The sequence below is a fragment of the Pipistrellus hanaki genome (genome assembly GCF_964339955.1).
Source record: "Pipistrellus hanaki genome assembly, chromosome: 11".
Classification (NCBI taxonomy): Eukaryota; Metazoa; Chordata; class Mammalia; order Chiroptera; family Vespertilionidae; genus Pipistrellus; species Pipistrellus hanaki.
Genome location: NC_140513.1, coordinates 35,803,719 through 35,821,942, shown reverse-complemented (window position 1 = coordinate 35,821,942; position 18,224 = coordinate 35,803,719). Strand labels below are relative to the sequence as shown.

Here is an 18,224-nt window from a genome sequence, read left to right as displayed (position 1 = left end):
CAGTACTTCAGAATGTGCCTTCATTTAGAAACAGGTTCTTTACAGAGGCAATCAAATTTAAATGAGGTCATTAGGATACACCAATCCAGTATGATTCGTTGTGAAGGAGAGCAAACCAGGAGATCGAAGAAATGGACCATGGGAAAGAGACATGGATGGGAGGAATCCCTGGTTAGCCATCTACTTCTACATGGCGAGCGGGGGCCCGTGTGCTAGATGGGTGTGGGCTGCCGCAGGAGTTCAGGGAAGCCCTGAAAACACTGGCTGGTCTTGAGCATTTGAGGAGCTTTACATACTGTGGCAAGGAAGGAAGCCACGTGGCCACAACTGTGGGCGGGTCCCTCTTGTAGGCAATTGGCTGGCAACTGACATCCAGCTAGAGGCAAAAGCCAGGATTAGAAAATTAAAGAACTGAAACTGGAAAAAGATATTAGAGTACCTACCACTCTGTTAGCATAGGGACTGGCTGATGGAGTTGAAAAGCAAAACAGCTTTAGTTTGTAGCTTTGCCAAATGCAGGGCCCAGGCTGCCACAACTTAAGGTCCATGACTTGTGACTAAGCCAGGTTGGACCAAGTTTCAGCAAAAGACCAGAGAGGGTATTTCTACCTGGCTAGTATAGCTTTGGGACACAAGGGGAGATGGAATTTCTCTAACAGGACAGAAAGCAGGGGAAAATGGCTGCATGGTGCTCTAGGGATCATTCTGTCCTGCACGAAGGCTAGCCAAATGAGGGAGCTCCTCAGAGGCAAGTGGATCCTTGGAAATCTATAAAAGAAGTACAACAAATTCTTAGAGAGCTGGGCCTGTGCCAGGCGTTCTGTGCTCGGGGGCCACTCTTACGGCAGGAAGGAAAGCAAAGATTCTGCAGAGAGTCCCTAGCATACACTTATCTCCATGCTAAGTCCTATAGGGGGGTTGTGGTAGGCAGTTAGACAGACAAGAGCAGAGCAAGGATGATGGACCAGGTATAGAAGGTCACCAGGGCAGAAAGCCCTGGGTGCCCAGCAAAGGACAACGATAGGGTAGGACCTCGTCCCCTGGTGACCTCTCCTTCCCTAGCATATCTCTGGTCATAGGGTTTGGACCCTCTGACCCTTCCTCCCTAGAACTAACATAGGCAACAAAACCAGCCACAGCTGACCTCAGGACCAGCTGCCTTGAATAATGACCCCCTCCCTGCCCTGGTGCTGGCCAGTCAGTGGAGACCACAACCCTGAAAGGACACACCTGGAAAACTGCTGAATATTCCATTGAGATCTTCCCCTGGGACCTCCCCTACAATCCCACCCTTAAAACCCTTAGCATAGAGGACCCAGTGCTCTTCCTCCAGGGAGCATGCCAGCACCTTTTTCTTTCCCTGCGTCTTCCCACCTCCTCCCCACCCCCTTCTAGGTGCTTTACCATTAGTTTCCTCACTCCCAAGCTCCAAGGGCCCTTCCTTTGCCTCTATAACTTGTTTCCTAAGCCCACTTTTTCTACAAATTCTTTCAACCTGTAATATTACAAATAAATGTCCTCTTAGAGTTTGAGTCCTGACTCTGAATTCTTTCCTAGCCAGAATTCAAGTACCGAGGCTGCTGAACCAAGGCCCAGTGTGATCCTACCAGTCTAACACTCAGAGCCATTTCCACTGCCTACAGCAGGACAAGACGTCTATGATGTCAGGCAATCTATTGCAGATCTGGGGGAAAACAACCTGTCTCAAGATTGTGTCAGGCCCTAGCTGGTTTGACTCAGTGGATAGAGAATCGGCCTGTAGACTGAAGGATCCCAGGTTCGATTCTAGTCAAGGGCACATGCTCAGGTTGCAAGGGGGCGTGCAGGAGGCAGCCGATCAATGATTCTTTTTCATCATTGATGTTTCTATCTCTTTCTCTCTCCCCCTCTCCCTTCTGCTCTGAAATCAATAAAAATAAATTAAAAATAAAAACACTGCCTGGCCGAAACCGGTTTGGCTCAGTGGTAGAGCGTCGGTCTGAGGACTGAAAGGTCCCAGGTTCGATTCCCGTCCAGGGCATATACCTGGGCTGCAGGCACATCCCCAGTAGGGGATGTGCAAGAGGCAGCTGGTCGATGTTTCTCTCTCATCAACATTTCTAGCTCTCTATATCTCTCCCCTCCTCTCTGTAAAAAATCAATAAAATATATTTAAAAAAACAAAACAAAAAAACACTCTCTGAACTATGGGGGCGACTCAAAACTCAGGGACAAAGAAAAGGAGGAAAGGTCATTTGAACTTTTTCCATTTCTCTTTTGGAAGCCGTGAGATCTCTGTTGGCATGTCAGTATGTTCACTGTGTCTATATAAGTGTTATGTTTTCTACTTCTGATGGTTTGCTAATTTTTAAAAATAAAATAAAAAACAACTCTAATTGGCCTAAACCAGAGATGAATCTTTTTTTCTGTCAAGAACCAATAGGATACTTATAACATCATTTGAGGGCCATACAAAATTATCAACTTAAAAATTAGCTGCTATATTTGATCAAACATTTAATTAACTCACCCCTAATACCTTGGCAGGGCCAGACCAAGTGATTTCAAGATCCTTGTATGGCCCATGGGCTGGATGTTCTCCATGCCTGACAAACAAATGCTCATATAAATTCTCAAAATTTTAACAGAAACTAAACCAAATGCTTTACACATTCACGTAATTTAAGATTAATTTCTAGTAAATGAAAATTCGTTTAAGTTTAAAGCAGATATGTCTTGCCCAGCTGGTGTGGCTCAGTTGGTTGAGCATTGACCCATGCACCAAGAGGTCACTGGTTAGAACTGTGGGAAACCTAAGATAGCGTCTTTGTTTGTCCAGGCATCTTCGGAAGCCCATTTTCAGTCTGTGCATTCCTTCCTGTACCATAGTGAACTTCATTCAACTGCCATTCAGGGTGGGTTATCAAATGTTCTTGTAATTTTGTCTGTTTTCTGGATGAGTTGAAGTCTTCCTCACAAATAAGCTGTCAGAAAATGCCTTCTTCCCTCCTTCTCCCCCGCCCCCCTCGCCATCCCTATGTTCATAGCAGTGCAACTTACAATAGCTAAGATTTGGAAACAGCTCAAGTGCACATCAGCAAATGAATGGATAAGCAAGCTGTTGTACATTTAGACAATGGAATACTATGCAACTGTAAAAAAGAAAAAACTATTACTATTTGTGACAGCATGGATGGGCCTGGAGAATATTATGCTAAGTGAAATAAGCCAGTCAGAGAAAGATAAGTATCATATGATAATCACTCATACGTGGAATCTAATGAACAAAATAAATTGATGAACAGAATAGATCCAGAGACATGGTACAAACAGCAAAGGAATATCTCTGAGGGAAAGTGGGGGAAGATGGGTGTTTGGAAGGTAATCAACCAAGGACCTCATATGCATATCTATGCATGGCCCATGGACACAGACAATGGGGCGGTGAAGGCCTGGGGCGGAGGCAGGAGTGGGTTGGAGGAGGTCAGTGGGGAGAAAAAAGGGGACTATATGTAATACTTTGAACAATAAAGAATTATTAAAAAAAAAAAAAAAAAAAAAAACACAAAAAACAGTGAAGGAGTAACTACCTCTTGGATTTTGGTCCCAACTATGGGACCAAATATGCCCCAATAGAACACCAGTTGTTGGCAGTGTATACAGTGCTCCTGCAGGTGGAGCCTCTCACTCAAGAACAGCTGGCTACAGTAAGAACTTCCCCTCCCATCAAAGGGTGGATGGACAACATGTTTACCGACCAGCCTCCACCATGACTGACTAAATGGCATGCCTGTTTACAACAGGGAAATGCTCTATTAAATAGTCCTGTCTTTAGAGATCCAGTAACTGTTAGGCCCTGTTGAATATATAGAATCTCCAAATGCTCCTGTTCCTATCCTTGTGTTAGCCCCTGCAACCTGCAAAGAAGGAATAGGGGAAATTCTGGCTGGAGCTTAGTCCACTGATGGCTTTAGCTGGGGCAATTTGTGTACCCGGATAGCAGCTGCCATTCAACCTAGATAAAAACAGGAACAGATCACAGGGGCCAATGGTCCATGTTGAGAGTGGTCTACTTGGCTTTATATGCATAACCCATGAACACAGACAGTGGGGTGGTGAGGGTCTGGAATGGAGGGTAGGTTGGAGGGAGGCATGTGTAATATTTCAACAATAAAGATTTTTAAAAATATATCTTTATTGATTTCAGAGAGGAAGGGAGAGGGAAAGAGAGATAGAAACATCAATGATGAGAGAGAATCATTAATTGGCTGCCTCCTGCCCGTCCCCTAATGGGGATCAAGCCCGCAACCCAGGGATGTGCCCTTGATCGGAATCAAACCTGGGACCCTTCAGTTTGCATGCTGATGATCTATCCACTAAGCCAAACCAGCTAGGGCAGATTTTTCTTTTTAATGAGTGGTCTGGTTGGTGATCAGGCATGAACCTTGGCTGCTGACCCTATGTACTGACAGTTGTGCCATTCTAAAACTATTGTCTGTGGCTCAGCCCATGTGACTCAGTGGATTGAGCATCATCCTATGCACCAAGAGTTTCATGGTTCGATTCCAGGTCAGGGCACATGATCCGGTGTGGGATCTCTCCCCAGTAGTGTTTTTGCAGGATGCATCTGATAGATGTTTCTCTCTCATCAATGTTTCTCTCAATCTCTCTTCCTTTCTATCTAAAAAATTAATAAAAACATATTTTTAAAAAGGATTGACTGTGGCTCCATATACTACCTCCTTTTATTCTAACCATACTAGGAAGTACTTCAAAAAATTGCATGCATCTTTTTTATTATAGAAGCATTCTAATTTGTCTGATTATAAAAACTGTGTGTGTGTATATATATATATATATATATATATATATATATATATATGAGAGAAGAGAGAGAGAGAGAGAGAGAGAGAATGAGAATGAGGGACAGGAGACAGAGAGTGAGGGAGAGAAAAAGAATGCAGAATTAGAAGGAGAGAGAATGAATATAAAGAGTGAATCACTGGTAATTCCACCATAATACAGAGAAAATGTCTGTATTATTCTGGTATATTTCCTTCTAGAAGCTTTCTTTTCAATATCTCTCTGCCTAGTTCTCATCAGCTCCCTGTCTTCCATTTCCTATGTCATCTTTTATTGAACTGATAGCTAAGTGGGTAAATATTTGAATTAGAAAAGATTTTACTTTGTGTAATGAAACATGTCAAATGGGCTTTTCTTTTAATATTACCCACTGTATACAGTGGCAGTTTTAGCTATTGGTACTGGACAGGAGTCCCGTCCTGACCAGTTTGGCTCAGTGGATAGAGTGTCGGCCTGTGGATTGAAGGGTCCCAGGTTTGATTTCGGTCAAGGGGATGTACCTTGGTTGCGGGCACATCCCCCGTAGGAAGTGTTGCAGGAGGCAACTGAATTGATGTTTCTCTCTCTTCTCTATCCTTCTCATTCCCCCTTCCTCTTTGTAAAAAAAAAAAAAAAAAAAAAAAAAAAAAAAAAAATCAGTAAAATATATTTTAAAAAGACAAAAAAAAAAAGACAGGAGTCTCTCTGAGATAGCTGAGTCCTCCTCCCTAACTCCCACCACTACCACCATGTACAGCGATAATAACTGCTGCTCTTTGTAGAGACTGTTTACCTTATGAGTTACATAGGTCTGGACATACACCAGGGGACCCACAACCTATGTCCCTCTGCTTCCATGGAAAAATCTGTTTTGGGTTTTTACAAAATTACAAACTGGCTTATAGAACATGAATGACTTCTCAGAGGGAGACTGGATCGCTGGTCTAAGAGAACGTGAGGAAGTGCTTGGTTAACATTTCTGAAGAGGCGGTGGCAACCAGCCAGCCCCGGGTGGGGAGGGCAGTGTGACTGATTTACACAGGATTGTGTGGAATGGCTCTCAGTTGGAAAGCAAGGAAAGAGGAAAATTCCATGTCCCTGCCTCTGAGGCTTTGCTTATCTCTAGTTTTTCTTATTCCTCTTCTTTGCCTATTGGTCTTGTTTCTCGCAGCTCCCTGTGTGCCTATAAAGCTGGTGAAAGTTGAAAAAGATCTAGAGATTGTCCCAAAGTCCATATGCTGGTTTTTCTACTGTTGTAGTTATATAATATGTTACCATTGGGGGAAACTAAGGGGAGGGTACATGGGACCACTTATTACTATTTTTGCTGCCTCTTGTGAATCTATAATTATCTCAAAAGACACCGGGAAACCCAGCTCTAGAACTTACTGCAGCACCAAGTCTTACCTGACAGCCAGACAACTGCTTTGGCTCATTGTCCCTGCACACAGTTTTCATACTGTATCCTGCCTGTTTCCTAATGATCTCTGCCAGTGGTTGGCAAACTGTGGCTCACAAGCCACATGCAGCTCTTTGGCCCCTTGAGTGTGGCTCTTCCACAAAATACCATGTGTGGGCGTGCATATACAGTGAGATTGAAACTTCATGGCCCATGTGCAGAAGTCTGCTCTCAAAAGAAATTTCAATTGTTGTACTGTTGATATTTGGCTCTGTTGACTGAGTTTGCTAACCACTGACCTATGCTAATACCATGTAGCATACATGTGTATTCTATATATTTATAGATGCTTACATACACTGCAACTGAAACACACAGACTGTATAACACTGTCGTGTTCACTAGCTGTTTCTCATATGTGTATATCTCGTGAATCCCCAGCAAGACTGTAAGCTTTCTGTCTTTGTACCTCCTGTCTTGGTACCTCATGGCACTGCCCCGCAGGGTAGCTCCTCAATAAACGCTACTTCAGTGGCTGAGAAAGTGAGAAACGTTAAAGGAAATAAGGAGATAGTTACAACACTTGATCAAGTTGGTTGTTTTTCACATACTATACTTCAGTGTCCAGAAAACATTTACTACCTCATGATTAGAGTTTAAAGGCTATAGAAGACAGTACATCTATCTCCTTTAATCCTAGTTATTACCATGAACAGGTGGTTATTGACCTAGAAGAACAAAGGTTAGTCACAGGTGTGTTGTTTTAACACTTGTCATAAAATATCTCTTTGAGTTCATTCAGGGAAATGCTGAAGAAGCATTCTGCTAACCCTGGAATCCACCTTTCCCCCAATTAATCTTATCTGAATCAAGGGGTGAGCAGGTTTGTTTAAGCTGAAAACCTGGGTGAAAAAGAGAACAGGTATCTCCACATTGAGAAATTAGAAACATATCCATTGATTTAATAGAGCATAGTCTTAGAAAACCAACACAAGTGAATGTCTTAGGGAATTATTAGAAGGTAAACGCTCTCATAACTGCCTACCAGGTCAAGAAATAAAACTTTGGCCGAAACCAGTTTGGCTCAGTGGATGGAGCATCAGCCTGCAGACTGAAGGGTGCCGGGTTCGATTCCGGTCAAGGGTATGTACCTTGGTTGCGGGCATATCCCCAGTGGCGGGTGTGCAGGAGGCATCTGATAGATGACTCTCTCTTATCAATGTTTCTAACTCTATCTCTCTCCCTTCCTCTCTGTAAAAAAATCAATAAAATATATTTTAAAAAAAGAAATAAATGTGGAGAACAGTGTGGAGTTTCCTCAAAAAACTGAAAATGGAACTCCCATTTGACCCAGTAATCCCACTTCTAGGAATATATCCCAAGAAACTAGAAACACCAATCAGAAAGGATATATGCACCCCTATGTTCATAGCAGCACAATCTACAATAGCCAGAATTTGGAAACAGCCTAGGTGCCCGTCAGCAGATGATTGGATCCAAAAACTATGGTACATCTACACAATGGAATACTATGCTGCCATAAAAAAGAAGGAATTCTCAGCATTTGCAGCAACCTGGATGGAATTGGAGAACATCATGCTGAATGAAATAAGCCAATCAATGAAAGAGAAACACCACATGACCTCACTCATTTGTGGATAATAAAGAACATTATAAACTGATGAACCAAAAGATATCAATAGATATAGAAACAGTATATCAACAAGTAGACTGTCAAATTACAGCGGGGAGGGGAGGAAGATCTGGGGGAGATAATAGATCAACCGAAGGACTTTTATACATGCATATAAGTACAACCAATGGACACAAAACTCTGGGGAGGGAGGGGATGTGTGGGAGGGAGGGAGGGGGGCAAAAAAAATCAATAAAATATATTTAAAAAATCAATAAAATATATTAAAAAATAAATAAATAAATAAAAAGAAATAAAACTTTGCCAGACACTCAAAAGCCTCCCATAGTCCAGTTCCCTCCTACAAAGTAACCACTAACCTTGACCTTTATACTAATCACTTCCCTCCATTAGCATGGCTTTGATAACTCCTTTGCGTTTTATAATTTAATCAATATTGTTTGGGTTCCTAGCTGCAGCAGTCTTACTCATAAAAAAAAAAAAAAAAAAGATGGGGAGATGAGATGAGGAGATGATTTGTGTGTGTGTGTGTGTGTGTGTAATACCTTAATCAATAAAAAAAATTACATAAAAAAAGGTCATTCATGTCTCTTGTAATGTATAGACCCCTCCTCCTTTTCTTACACTTTTTCTGTTGAATAACCCAGGCCTTTTGGCTTATAGAATTTCCCCCAGACTGGATTTTGCTGATGGCACACTCACAGTATGTCTAGTTCAACATCTTCCTCCTATCGCTTTTTCAACAAATTGACAGCTGAATCCAGAGACTTGATCAGACTCAGGTTCTGCCCCTTTGACAAGATCTTGGTGGTAATGTGTTCTTTCATCCGATGACACATAATGTCTGGTTTTTGTTCTTCATTGTCAGCAGCATTTCATATTTGATGTCTAGATTCTTTAATTTATTGAGGGTTGCAGTATGGTAACAATCCAATCCTATCACTTTGCTTCATTAGCTGAAATAATTTATTTTTTTTTAAATCTTCCACTCATCTAGTCTTTGGTTCCCAATGCTACAGGTCATATAGGAAAAGCTTCTTTACTTTGATTTCCTCAGTTTTCAAGATAACATGGTTCTCTGTCACCTGCCAAAGGAGGCCAACCAGTGTGTTTGATGATTTAATATATATATATATATAGTGAACTCCATGAAGTTAAGCATATCTGATAGGTTTCAGACAGTAGGTGCCAAGATGGCCCCTTATGATTCCTGCCTCTCCTTCCACATTGTTCAAGGGTTAGGCCTGTGTGATGAATAAACTACTGAAGTGGTGGGGGTATGTCGTTCTGAGATTAGGTTATAAAAAGTCTGCAGCTTCTGACTCTGGTGCTGCTCACTGGACTGCTCTCACAGTCTCCTAACACTCACTTGGGCGAAGCCATGCTGTAGTAGCCTAGTGGAGAGGCCCACGTGGCGAGGCCCTGCAGCCTCCTGCCAACAGCCATGTGGCTCTTCCACACCCAGATTCAAAGGGACAAATCCCCAGTCAACAGCCTGATTGCAATCTCATCAGGAACCCTGAGACAGAACCACAAGTTAGGCTGTTCTGGGATTCCTGGCTCTCTGAAACTGTGTCTGGCTTTAAGCAAGGCTTTGGGAGAAAGTTTTACATGGCAACAGATAACTAATTTACAATCCACTGCAATTCTTATTGTCATTGAAAATCAGTTTGTCCCATATTTGGTAGGTGGGGGGCCTCTTCAAATTGTCTCCTGAGTTATTTGAGATAATCCTACGAGTCTTTTAACAGTTTATTTGTTATCTAATATGGAAAGATATCCCAGGGTTTTAGTAAATAATTTCCTGATCTAAAACTAGAATTAGCTATTTCTCCAAGAAGTCCTTGTTTATTTTATTGGAAATGGTCTAGAAAAAGACCAATCTGGGTGCCATGAGTGCTTGGTTGGTTATTATTTCTAGAGCTTTTCAGTAGAGAGATAAAATATCTTATGAGTTCATGCATAAATTTCCAATTCAAATTCAGGTTTAAATATTTTAATTTACTTTCTTTTATATTAAATTTTATTCTCTTGACTTCATGAAGAATCCTGGTTCTCAAGGACAGAAACAAGTTTATCTATTAATTAGTCATTTGCTTTATCCCCACAGAAAGACACAACAGTCACAGAAAACAATTCCAATACTACCACCAATCATTATGATTTCTGAAAACCATTTGAAAAAGATTTGCTTATGGTACAACTTCCCCGCTCTTGTCTTTCTTCCCCTTGTTAAGTAGTTGTACCACATCTGCATTCTCAGATCTTGTAGCCATTACATATTATACACTTTTTTAAAAAATATATATTTTATTGATTTTATACAGAGAGGAAGGGAGAGAGATAGAGAGTTAGAAACATCGATGAGAGAGAGTCATCAATCAGCTGCCTCTTGCACACCCCCTACTGGGGATATGCCCGCAACCAAGGTACATACCCTTGACCTGAATTGAACCCGGGACCTTTCTGTCCCCAAGCTGATGCTCTATCCATTGAGCCAAACCAGTTTCGGCTATACACTTTTTTTTTTTTTTTTTAATGCTCATTAAGTATTAGTTCTACAAGTAATCATACAGTGGGAACTGATGTAAGGAAGTTAAGGGCAGTAAGATTGAATCAGTAGATAATTCACTATAGAGCAGGAAACTTCTAGAGAATTTTGAATCAGGAACTAAACAGATTTTTCTAAAAAATAAATTAATTGTAAACTCAGTGGATTTAAGCATAAAATATAGCACATCAAATCTCCCACCAAATACTGCTCAGATCACAGTTCTCTTTTTCCAGCCCCGCAGTGGTAGACCTCGTCCCAGGCGGGTCCATTGAGTTCTTACTACAGCCCCTCCCTTTTTGCTGACACCCCCACTTGCAGCCTTTTCTCTTTCTACTTCTTCCACTTCTTAAGCTTCATAATCTGACCTCATCCCATCAGAGTTTAGGTTGGATATGTTCTCCAGGTAGCCTACGATTAACTCTATCACATTAATTGAACATCAATTAGTTAATTCATCAAATGTTTCCTTATCCCCTGCTGCCTACTGGACCCTCTACTAGGAAAGGAGCCCACAGTGATAAGCAAAAACAGACCAAACTCTACCCTTGAGGCATATAGCCCAGAGGCAGAGAGAGAAGCAATCATATTTGGTACCCTATTTTTCACCGTAGTATTTATTGCACTGTATTTCAACTGAGCTCAGAGTGTCTGGCACTTTGTAGATGCTCAATAAATGATTGATTGATTGATTGATTGATTGATTGAATGTGTTGATGCTTGAAGAATCCTACTCATACAGCCACAAGAATTATCATCAGTCCTGAAATAATAATGGTGATCTCATCCCTTCTCAGAACTGCTGATCACATAAAAACATAAACTCTAGGGCACAGGTTGGCAAACATTTTCTGTGAAGTGCTAGCTAATAAATATTTTAGGCTTTATAAGCCATACTAGAAGCCTGGTGCATGGATTCGTGCACGAGTGGGTCCTTCAGCCTGGCCTGCAGGATCAGGCTGAAATCAGCTCTCTGATATCCCCTGAGGAGTCCTGGATTGCTAGAGGACACAGAGCAGGCCGAGGGTCCCCACTGGTGCATAGTTGGGGCTGGGAGGGACATGGGAGGTTGGCCAGCCGTGGAGGGATCATGGGAGGACTCCGGGAAGTGTCTAGCCCCTCTCAGTCCTGATCAGCCGGACCCCAGCAGCAAGCTAACCTACCGGTCGGAGTGTCTGCCCCATGGTGGTCAGTGCATGTCATGGTGAGCGGTTGAGTGGCTTTGATTGGTTGAATGGCCAACCAGACACTTAGCATATTAGGTTTTTATTATATAGGATGGTATCTGTCATAACTGCTCAACTCTGGCATTGTAGTGCAAAGCAGGTGCAGTCAAGATGTAAACAAATTACTGTTCCAATAAAAATTTATTTATGAAAACATAAGGGGCTGGATTTGGCCCATGGGGCCTAGTTTGCCAACCTGTGCTGTAGATGATACCACTTTTGTCATTTTTCAGGAATGCCTTTATGCCTCGTCCATACTCTCTAGTTAGGTAAATGTAACTGCTACACCCAATATTTACATTTAAACCCACGTCTGACATCTGTGCCTGTGGTATTGTGAAATGACATGTAATTTGAAACCCATAAAAACTGTTTTACTCTGGTTGACCATTTGGCAAGTTACATGAGCTTTTGTGAATCTCTATTTCCTCACCATAAATGGAGGTGTTTTTTTCTAAGTCCTGACTAAGACGATCAAATGATATATGTATATTGAGAACTGAACATGATACTGAGCACACAGTAGATAGTCCACTTATACTCCCCATGAAATCCTTGGCCCAGTCATATATTTTCCTCCTTTGAATTAAATTATCAGCTATTTATTGAGGATTTACTATATCCAAGGCACTTTATATTCAGGTACTTTATTTTAAAATATATATTTTATTGATGTCAGTGAACAAGGAAGGGAGAGAGAGAGAGAGGGAGAGAGAAACATCAATGATGTGAGGGAATCATTGATTGGCTGCCTCCTGCACACCCCCTACTGTTAGTGGAGCCTGCAACCCCAGGCATGTTCCCAGACCAGGAATCAAACTGTGACCTCCTGGTTCATAAGTCAACACTCAACCATTGAGCCACACTGGCTGGGCAGTTTCAGGTACTTTAAAACTATTCTAAATCCTCCCTGATATTTCTCAAACTTGGCAATAATACAGTATATCTGAGAGCCTCAAAATACCGATGCTTGCACCCTAACATTAGATATTCTGATACAAGTCTCTTTTTAAAATCTTTGTTTGAAGTACTTTATAAGTCTCCCCCCTCCATAAACCTTTTTCAGCCTTCTCCTGTCCCATCTTTTCTTTTATCCTATCTAATAAAAGAGTAATATGCAGATTGACCATCACTGCAACACACAAGATGGTTGCCCCCATGTGGTCAAAGATCCTGCCCCCATGTGGACACAAGATGGCCACCACAAGATGGCCAGCAGGGGAGGGCAGTTGGGAGGGACTAGGTCTGCAAGGGAGGGCAGTTGGGGGTGATTGAGCCTGTAGGCAAGGGCAGTTAGGGGTGACCAAGCCGGCAGAGGAGGGAAGTTGGGGCAGCCAGGCCAGCAGGGGAGGGCAGTTAGGGGCAAACAGGCTGGCAAGGGAGCAGTTAGTCATCAATCAGGCTGGCAGGGGAGTGGTTAGGGGGTGATCAGGCTGGAAGGCAGAAGGGGTTAGGGGCAATCAGGAAGGCAGGCAGGTGAGCAGTTGGGAGCCAGCAGTCCAGGATTGTGGAGGGATGTCCGACTGCCTGTTTAGGCCCAGCAGTTGAACATCCCCTGAGGGGTCCCAGATTGGAGAGGGTGCAGGTTGGGCTGAGGGACTCCCCCCCCCCCATGCATGAATTTCGTGCACTGGGCCTCTGGTTTCTATATACATATTATAAAGAGTGGCCTGGGCCGAAACCGATTTGGCTCAATGGATAGAGCGTCGGCTTGGGGACTGAAAGGTCCCGGGTTCGATTCTGGTCAAGGGCATGTGCCTTGGTTGCGGGCATATCTCCAGTGGGGGGTGTGCAAGGGGCAGCTGATCGATGACTCTCTCTCATCGATGTTTCTAACTCTCTATCTCTCTCCCTTTCTCTCTGTACAAAATCAATAAAATAAATATTAAAAAAAAAAAAAAAGAGTGACCTGGGCATAAGAATTATCCCCAGATAATTTAAATATGGAGTATATTTGAGTGTCATTACTCTAGACTAGGACTCTGACTCCAGTCAGTTTCAAAAGCCCTTTCTTCCATCTGTCCATCTGGCTCCTCTTTAACTGTTTAAACCTATATATTAGAACCTAGAGAGAATTGATTGAGTTCTGCTACTTCCTTATATTTTGGACATAATTATGTTAAGGAGTGTAGAAACAGAATGAGATAATCACCTTCCTTTGCATTTGACATGTGTTGTTTAACCATTTGGCATCCGTTTCCATTTCTTGTGGCAACAGCCTTGATTTTTATTTGGGGACCCACTTCTCCCCCAAGCTCAGGCCAGTTGGCCTGCTGAGGCTTTTCCCTGGTCCTCAAAGCTCACAAAACTAGTACATGAACTCTCCCGGCTGCAGTTAGTGTGGGTCCACTCTGAGTGAGTGTCATGATTTAGTTTTCCAGGATTGCTAAAAGACACATTTTTTTTTTTTCCTTCTGGGTTGGAATCTAAAAGAATATGGTTCCTGGAGGCTCTAGCAGATATTTTATAAGCTCAAAGAAAAAGGTAGAAAAAAAAGTTTTAAAAAAAACCCTCAAAGAGAAAGTCTGTCTGAAAACATACTAAAAGAAAAACACACAGACCAAGAAAGAGAGAGAATGAGTCACAGTATCTAGCGATTTCTCCAGCCAGGTATACCATTAAACTGCGGTGTGAACCAATAAATTCTCTTTGTTTCTGCCTCTGCCAATTTCAGTCAAGTGTTCTGTCACTAGAACTGATACAGCCTCCTCTTATCTCCCTCAGACCAAATCCAATCAATCACCCATATACACAGAGAATATGTGCTGGTAAAACCCCAATCATTCATTCAACAAACATGTACTGAGTGTCTGTTGTATAGGATGCCTGCTCTGGGAAGAGAAATTATAGTAGTACACCATCATTAAGAACTGCACATATTTTTGTAGAAAAATACCCAGCAACAAAACTACTTCCCTAATGTGTGTAAGAACCTGTGCTAAGTGTTGAGGACAGAGAGTATCATTAGTCAGGGTGTATATTCACCAAGGTTTGCCATCAAATTGTAATGATGGCATGCACACAGAGATAAACACCGATCTAGGATTTTCGATCCATAGAGCTTCGATATATGGATTCCTGAGGTTTGGAATCAAGCTCAAAGTAAGATTCCTAGACAGAAAATCTGAGCACAGACAGCATAGCATTTTCATTTTCCTTTGAACCAAAATTAGCTAGATAAGAGAGGGGAAGTATTACAAAAAGTAGGAAAGAAGAAGAGGTAACAGAAGGGGAAGAGAGATTAGTGGTTTTGAAAGTTGTTTTAAATCTTTTTTTTTTAATTTTAAAAAAGGAATTATGTGGATTTTATCTGTTTACAAATTAATCATGCTAATTTAAAAAAAAATAAAGATTACAGAAATATCTTCACTCACTCATTCAACACCATTTATTGCATGCCTACTATGTGCCAACCACTATTACCTACATTGTGATTTTAGCAATAAGTAAAGCAGTGTCCCTATCTGTTACATTCTAATATCTACAAAGGGAAAAGAAACTTTCTCATTACAATGCCCAAAGTGGCCATTCTAAATGGTTTAGTAAATATTATTACAGATGATGTAAATACAGATACTGGCATTTATTTGTTTTTATAAAAAAAAAAAAAAAGTATGCCGAAGCCAGTTTGGTCTGCGGACTGAAAGGTCCCAGGTTCGATTCTGGTCAAGGGCATGTACATTGGTTGCGGGCACATCCCCAGTAGGGGGTGTGCAAGAGGCAGCTGGTCAATGTTTCTCTCTCATTGACGTTTCTAGCTCTCTATCTCTCTCCCTTCCTCTCTGTAAAAAATCAATAAAATATATTTAAAAAATAAATAAATAAATAAAGTTTAAAAAAAAGTACATGCTATACTTACTATTGTGAAAATAGTAAGTAAATACTGTGAATACCTACTATTTTTTGCAAATTGCTTTTTTTAAGTAAACTTAGCACTTGAATTGGTTTCATGTTAATAAATATAGATTCATCTCATTTTTTTATGAGCTATGTCAGATCCCATTGTATTTAACCACTGTCCTATTCATTAACATTTGGTTATTTCCAGGTTTTCACAATGTTAAGCAATGTTATTGTAAAAAAAAATGTGTGTCATTTCTATAATATTTCAAATACTCAAAAAATAAATTAATTAATTAAATAAAATAAAAAAATACTCAAAAGAAAGTGTTAATTAAAGTTCTCCAAAATGGGATGGTTTGATCCATAGGAAAAAGATGTGAATTAAATTCCTTTCAGATAAAAAGGAATCGTCTACTTCCTTTCTGATTAATCATTGACTTATTGAGTACTTAATAAAATTTTACACAAATGAATAGAAAATATCTTCTAAAATCCATTCATATAAGTGCAGACTGAAAAACAGATAAATGATCAATAGCCATTTGCAAAGAGTCTTTTATGTGCTCGGGTCTGTCCTAGGCTCAAAGAAGAGAAACCTGTCTTTTTCTTGAAATAAAAGGTCACCACAATTGAAATGGGCAAGTACTCTTCTATGAAAGTCCTCCCATTACACTAATATTTTCCTTTTTAGGAAAGATTATTTGAAATATTAATAGAGGTTTTATTTTTAAACTGTTAGGACTACTTCAAATAGATATCAAGAAGCAAAAAAATACCTTTTGAATAGAAACACACATCCATAATACAATATTTCCATTAGAATTATTTGACATTAGAAGTCTACCTCTAGAGGCATCAGTCCCTATCTTGGCTATTTCCAATAATCAAAATTATTTATGTCTTTCATTCACATACAATTGTCTCCAGTCTACTTAGTGAACAGTTCAACCTTTCATCAATGCAAAAAGACATTTCAATAAAGTTCAATGAACTAAACAAGCAGTTTAATTAACAACAATAAAATTTTTAGGAGGAAACTGCAACAACTTTGTTTGGCATGCATGTTTCATTGTGTGTCTTACAGCTTGGTTTTGGCCTGTGATCACTTAAAAACAACCATCAAGCAAATTTAAATAGTTATCTGTAATTGCAAGATTACGCCTTTTGAGTTTTATGGTATATAAAATCTGGCATAAGAGAAAAGAAATGCAAGACCGACAAAAAGTTTCATTCACTTACCCTCCTCATAACCACAGCCAGGGTAAACTTCGCGCAGCCTCAGGCCATTGAATTTTATCCTGAAGTTTCCATCTACCACACAATCAGATAAACCCCAGCTTGTGTGAGCAGCTAATGAGAACAGTGCCGTAAAAAGAATTGCCAAACAAATTTCCATGTGCTCAACCTAACCTGGGAGAAATTACACCACGAGCTGAGTAAAAGGTTTCTAGCTGTTTTTAAACCAGAGCGGGTGATTTCACTTTTAGCAGGAACTTGTGACTAAGATTGCCTGGTCGGGAAATGATTAACACCCCTGTTGTCATCATCTGCTTGAACTCTCCAGCGGCAGGAAATCAGCCAGGGAGCCTTATCAATCCTGGGCAAGTGTTTTATGAATGCACTGTCCGGGGCCGAGGCTCAGCATGCTGAATTCAACTTCAGTGTGCAGCTATTTCAAATAAAAGGGTATTCAGAACCTCTGCCAAGGTCATTAGTGGTTATTTCTACTGAGTTATTGTTAATAAAAGGTTTTATTTTTACTTGTCCTTTCTGTGAACCACATTAAAAAATAGGTGATCACTTCTTAGACCTTTTTTCTTAAAATTCTAAAGTTTTACAAGTAACATTATTAGTATAAAGTTTTATAAGTAACATTATCCCTCAACCTCGTTCACTTCCCAACCATGCTCAAATCTAAAAACTCCATTGTCTTTCTGACCTGCCAGTTCTCATTCTTTTGGAAACCAGGGGACATGGAAAAATAGGGAAGAACTAACAAACAGGAGGACTAGAAAGTCACCAAATGATTATTATTTTTTTCTTTAAATGATTGTTATGAATAACAACTATTAATACAACTATTACATGATCATTTCTTCATAAACGCTTCTAGATGGAGTGAGAGAAAAAAGTCTCACCCAGATATGAGAAAGAAATGGAAGAGATTTATTTAGATAAACTTCTGTGCATTGTCTTCTAAGCAGGACCTGCAGTGATTTTGTAAACACGTGGCTTCTCTTAAGGGGACTTCCACTCCACTAACAGGGATTATAGTAGGTTGTGCTTTTCCTGTCAGATGGATGAAGAAAATGAAAACGGGGTCTCAAATACAGTACTGACTAGTCTAAGAGCTAGTTGTCAGTTGTGTTTATTATGCTATAAACTTTGCTTTCCTTGAAGCTCTTACATTGCTGATTTAGAAGTAGATTGATGACTCAGAATTCTTATCATTCTTCTGAGAATTGTCAGATTCCTCTTAGGAACTCAGATACAATCGCCCCTCCCTCATGACTAGTTTGAACTGTTTCAGTGCCATAAAACAATTCTAAATAAATTCAACTAGTTTCTCTCTCTGCAACCATATATTATTTTAGTCTCTGAAATTTAACTAGCACTCCAAGTTGCAAATATTCTTTGCTGGCCTAGCAATGGTTAGCCCGTTACTGTCTTAACTACCATACTCTCAATTCCTTTGTTGGGCTACAACAAATAACTAGAAAGTTGGAGAAG

General features: G+C 40.6%; 1 protein-coding gene across 2 annotated transcripts in view; it reads right to left on the bottom strand.

The window, feature by feature from the left end:
- TRPM6 (transient receptor potential cation channel subfamily M member 6) overlaps nt 1-16,960 on the bottom strand; it is a 126,853-nt gene extending 109,893 nt beyond the window's left edge. For both annotated transcript variants that reach the window (XM_084899444.1, XM_084899445.1), the window contains exon 1: nt 16,734-16,960. In XM_084899444.1, the coding sequence (XP_084755570.1) occupies nt 16,734-16,742 (9 nt within the window). In that variant the 5' untranslated portion in view covers nt 16,743-16,960. The remainder of the gene's footprint in view (nt 1-16,733) is intronic.
- Between the last annotated feature and the right edge of the window lie 1,264 nt (nt 16,961-18,224).